Source organism: Mus caroli, chromosome 6 (genome assembly GCF_900094665.2).
Source record: "Mus caroli chromosome 6, CAROLI_EIJ_v1.1, whole genome shotgun sequence".
In the NCBI taxonomy this organism is placed as follows: Eukaryota; Metazoa; Chordata; class Mammalia; order Rodentia; family Muridae; genus Mus; species Mus caroli.
In genome coordinates this window covers 288,074-293,260 of record NC_034575.1, presented here as the reverse complement: position 1 = coordinate 293,260, position 5,187 = coordinate 288,074, and the positions used below count along the sequence as shown (strand labels likewise).

Below are 5,187 nucleotides of genomic sequence, written 5' to 3'. Positions count from 1 at the left end.
TCAGTATTTTGTAAAACATATCAGTAAATATATATATAAGCATATATATATGCTTTTTGTATACATCTCAGTATTTTGTAAAACATATCAGTAAAGATAATCATGAAAAACATATCTACCACTTACATAGAACTTACTATGAGTCACTAATGTTGTGTGCTTTTCACTGATTTTAATACATTTGATATTTGCAGCATCCACCTAAGGTAAGTGCCATTAGAGCGCCTTCCAGACGAGAAGAAACCGAGGGAGCAGGGCTACTACACAGAGGATTTGAAAATGACTCCAAGGAGGTCCAGAGTGTAAGTAAATCAGAAAAGAGACATGTACTTACTATTACATTTCTGATGGCCAAAGTTCATTCTCTTAATGAAAAATATCTCTCGCTTTGTATTTTGCATGTCTTGAAGCAGCAGATCCATGGATTTCTGTCTTAGAAAATGTATAGAAATAATAAAGGGTTTCCTTATTGTGAACATCTTTCTCGGAAGCTGTCATGCTTATACCCAGGCTTATAGTATTCCACTGCAAACTGAGCTTTACCAGAGAAAAGTGTGCTTCTCCAAGTTGACAATTTCAGTCATTAAAAAAAAAAATCAAAATCACACTGCAAATAAGTTGACTTATTATTTCAAAATTTCCATCAAAAATATTCAACACAACTCTTAACTGGACCTTAAAAAGAATCCCAAAACTACATTTTGCCTCTTTCCATGAGAGCTAGTCAGAAACCCGTGGTATCTGTGGTTTTAATGCTGTGGAGGGAAAATAAATGTATGAGCCCAAAATGGCAAATGAAAACACATCGAATTTTAATCAGTCTAAAAATGTCAACTTTCCTATTCACTCAGAGATGATAAACTTTCCAAGCTCTATTTTGGAACATGACAGCTCATTTCCATGTTCCCCGGACATTTCCCTATCTGATGACTACCTTGGTACTCTGTGTACTTGGGCAAACAGGGGTGAGGGGCCAACAGGAGTGGGACTGTCCATCCTGAAGCCCAAAGGAAACTGTGTGTAAGTCCTTCGAGCACATTCAGGCAATTCAGTCTTCTGCAAGTGGTTTTTATTAATTATGTCTGTGTTTGTTTATTTGCTATATCTACATTTACATTAATTTCACCTCTTCCATTTGCTTGTCTTACACATGTCTTACATTCTAGTGTAAATCATGTTTAATCTACAACCTTTTTTCTCTAATGGTACAGATGAATTTTAGAACAGTAAGAGAAAAACCATTGAGGTAGAACTTACTTTAAGTCAAATTATCTAGCTTCCTCGGGAATTTGAAGATTATTAGGTCATTATTAAGAAGTCAAGCTCACAATAATACAGGAGAATTTCCCTCTCTGTCTTATTCCATCACTGTCCAGAATCTTAGTAAGAAAAAGGTGTGGCTTCAGACTTATCCACAGTGGTGACAGATGGGGGACAAGCAGACAAGCTCCTGGAAATGTGAACCTGGGGGGGGTGGGCTGCGATTTATAGTTTATATTAATGTACTCATTAGTTTTATTTCTCTTATGTCTAAGCAGAGTTCCAAAACAGACAAGGCATACTATTACTCAATTTCAGATGTATATTTGTCAGACAGAATATGCATACACATTATCTCATTTAGATTGCACAATAGCCCAAGAATGAGATATTTTGCCTTCAGTTCATAATGATAAGGACTGAAAACCAGAGAAGGGGAAGAAGTCTATAAGAAGAAATTAGAATTAAGATGCTAATTCTAATATGCCAGTACAATCATTTTTCAGTGACACAAAGGCTTACTCTGACAGTTCTTGGAAGAATTACTCCCATTTTCTTCACACAGTTGTCACGGATGTTTTTATTATTCCCAGTGAACTTCAGGAGGTGGGGAAACTTAGAAAAAAAGGTCCTATAACTAGAGGTAGGGGCAGATATGAACAGCACACTATAGTCTTAATCACTGTCCTATACTCCTACTGAACACAGAGTCTATGCTTGATCATATCTGCTTGGTGCTGAGTGTGTAGCTTTTCAGGATCCCATGTGGCTTTTAATCGAAGAGTTGTTTACAAACCCATGGCAGAGTTTCACTGTCTAGTAGCAAAATGAGAAGCTCAGAGACAATGTTAAGAGTTTCCTTAACTACTAAGACCTTTTTCTATAAAGGACTGAGCTTTGTTCTAGAAACATAGTCTTCCTTTTGTAGAACAATAATATCCCATTTAAATCTAATGACACTCAAAATGGCTGGTAATTATTTTTAAAAACACTCATTAAAAATTTGTCAGTCCTGTGCCCTCTGCCTCATACTTGGGACAATGGGAGAAAATAGCATTAATTCATAAACTGTAAGCTTCTGGCCTTTGTTAATATATATATATATATATATATATATATATATATATATACTTTATAGTTTTAAAACTTTCTAGTTTTAAAAGACATTTAAGGGAAGCAGAATATACTCGAAGAAGGGAAGGCTGTTGCCAGCCTTGTCTAATCTACGCTCATAGAGCAACCCTCTCCACATACCAACACCTGAACTCCAGCTGAACGCCACACACACACAGCAAGCAGTGTCTCTGCGCTTCGGTTTGATAGACATTTACTACTGTGTAAAGCAGTGCTGCTCCAGCAGCCAGCCAGGGCTCCATCTTTAGAACCTGCAGAAGCTTACACTCCTTGTCAGTAGTGCTTGGCTTTCGTTATGCACAGATTTCTGTAAGGAAAATAAAATTTCAAAGGGAAGTCTTTCATAGATTTTATGTAATACAGGGGGAAATTATCAAACATGCAGGAATCACACAGGAGTGAATCTCTCTCTCTCTCTCTCTCTCTCTCTCTCTCTCTCTCTCTCCCAATTTTCTGTTGTAGTGGGTAGCAAACCTATAGCCAAATATATATCAGTATCGTACTCTGCCACTGAATTACACCTCTGACAACTTATATATTCTTTATTATTATTTTGATCCTCATATAGAATGGGGGGAAGCACAGCACAGATTCCAGCATGAGCTAAAACAGCTCATCTACTTAGGTGATGGTGTTAAGGACTTAAGTAGAGGTAACTTACCAAGAGATAGATATAGAAGAGCTCAATTAGTTAACTAAGTTAAGAACTAGTCAGACAATGAGACAACCTCATGGCTTAGGCATTTAATAATAACCAATTAGTCACAGAAATTTTGTTCCATGAATAGGATTGGTAAAGCAAAGCTGGATATATTTATACCAACCATTTTTTCTCTATTCCAAGTCTTTTAATTATCCTGTACAGTCACCCAATCTAGATTACAGCATAACTTTGCTGGTAGAATATTAGAGATAATTGCAAGCACTGTTTCCTTAGACACTTTGCTTTCACCCTAATGCTAAAGAACAGAAGGTTTCTGCCTTTTTAAAGAGAAAGCAGAAGTAGGCTGCGACTTAGTCCCCAGAAGAAACAAATGAGGAAGGAAACCAATTCCTTTTCCTTTTCCTTTCTTCTACAGGGCTTGTTTTTCTCTTAATGTAGCATTCCATTTCTCGCTCAGAGTTCATCAGACATCTGGAACTTAAATAGCTGCTCCTAATGTATTTAGAGCAGGGTCATATGGATATACCCTGTGTTGCGAGAAGGAGTATCCTGAACATAGAATCTTAATAGTTACTAATTACGTTTTATATCTTCTTCTGATTTGGGATGCAAGGTTGCAGCAGAGAAATTGTCACATGGAATGTCAATCCCAAGATAGGGATAGTACAAGACTGAGTTTGCAAGGAAAAGTCAGTATTACCCAAGAGAAAGCCACCGGCGAGAAGTGTGAGCAAGCCAATGGGAGATAATTCTGACATTTCCAGTTAGACAAATTTATGAAAATGGCTTTAAAGTATTTATGCCTATAGATCAACATATTTCTTCAGAGATTAACTTTTTTTCCATTAAAAGTAGTGAGTGGAAGTACTCAAAATGATTTTTCAAGTGCCTGGGTATTTTGCCCATGCCTCCCTGCCATCATTAAAAGTAAAATAGAAGAGACTTTATGGCATCTCTCTTTGGAACTACAAGTCCACTGCAGGTAAATGCACATAACTGGGTCCCTGGAGGCTAAGAATGTCCTTCCTGTCTCTCAGTTGGGACATCCATGCCCTGCAGATCTAGGTGTACTTCCATATTAACAGCAAAGCACTGAGAGTAAAATCCCATTCCCGTTTTCTTTATCCATGCCTCCTTTGCAGTCTTGCTCTAGGCAAACAAATTCAAATATCCTTCAGTATATCGTTAACTTACAACTAACTAGTGAATCCAGGAAGCCTTCCTTGCTACACCCCTCCCCTCCTCTCTGTATGCTTCCTCACCATTAAAGGTAAATTTTTTCCTTTTCACACTGTTGAAAAAAGACCACAGCGGGTAATGGATGTTTTAATTGAAATTTAAAAAGAATAAAACTATGATAAACTCCATCTATTTACCAGGCAGCCCAAGGCGAGGTGTCTCACCATCAAATTCTGCCTTGTATAGACCCATTTTTAAAGACACTATTTCAGAACATATTTTATTGTTGTTTCTACCTGTTTTAATCAACTTGATAAGCACCGTGATATGCTTGTAATCACTGCCATTTTTATTTTGTTACTTGCCTACATAAAAAAAATGATTTGCAAAGTTTGGCATTCAATATCTTCCCTTTGACAATTGTTTGAAAGGATTTGCAAACAACTTGAACGCAGGGAGGCATTCAAAGTGTTGCTTTGAGTTTCCATTCCATAAGTGACTTTTTCACGTAAATCCTGTCAAATTTATTCTGAGGTACCAGCTCTACTCTGTCCTGGCTATTTCCAGTGAGCCCAGGAGTGTGAGGTCCTGCTTTTCCCTCCTAAAGGCAGTTCAAGGATAATGAGTCAACCTTCCAGTAGCTTCCTCAGACTCCCTCAGAGGCTGAGCTAACTGGGCCTGCTCTGTTTTGCAGCATTAACATGGCTGCAACCTGATGCAGCCAAAATTCCCTTCTGAGCACCTTCTGTTTCTCTATGGAATTCCTCACCCCATGTAGAGTTCTGACAAAGGAGCAGGAGCTCTGCTTTATTCAGTCAGACCTTGCGCTGACACCATTGCATACACTAACAAAATTTTGCTGAAAGGACCCTGATATAGCTGTCTCTTGTGAGACTATGCCGGGGCCTAGCAAACACAGAAGTGGATGCTCACAGTCAGCTATTGGATGG

General features: G+C 38.0%; 1 protein-coding gene across 2 annotated transcripts in view; it reads left to right on the top strand.

Moving 5' to 3' along the window:
* Calcr (calcitonin receptor) overlaps window positions 1-5,187 on the top strand; it is a 76,269-nt gene that overhangs the window by 11,673 nt on the left and 59,409 nt on the right. For both annotated transcript variants that reach the window (XM_021165088.2, XM_021165087.2), the window contains exon 3: window positions 195-302. In XM_021165088.2, the coding sequence (XP_021020747.1) occupies window positions 280-302 (23 nt within the window). In that variant the 5' untranslated portion in view covers window positions 195-279. The remainder of the gene's footprint in view (window positions 1-194; window positions 303-5,187) is intronic.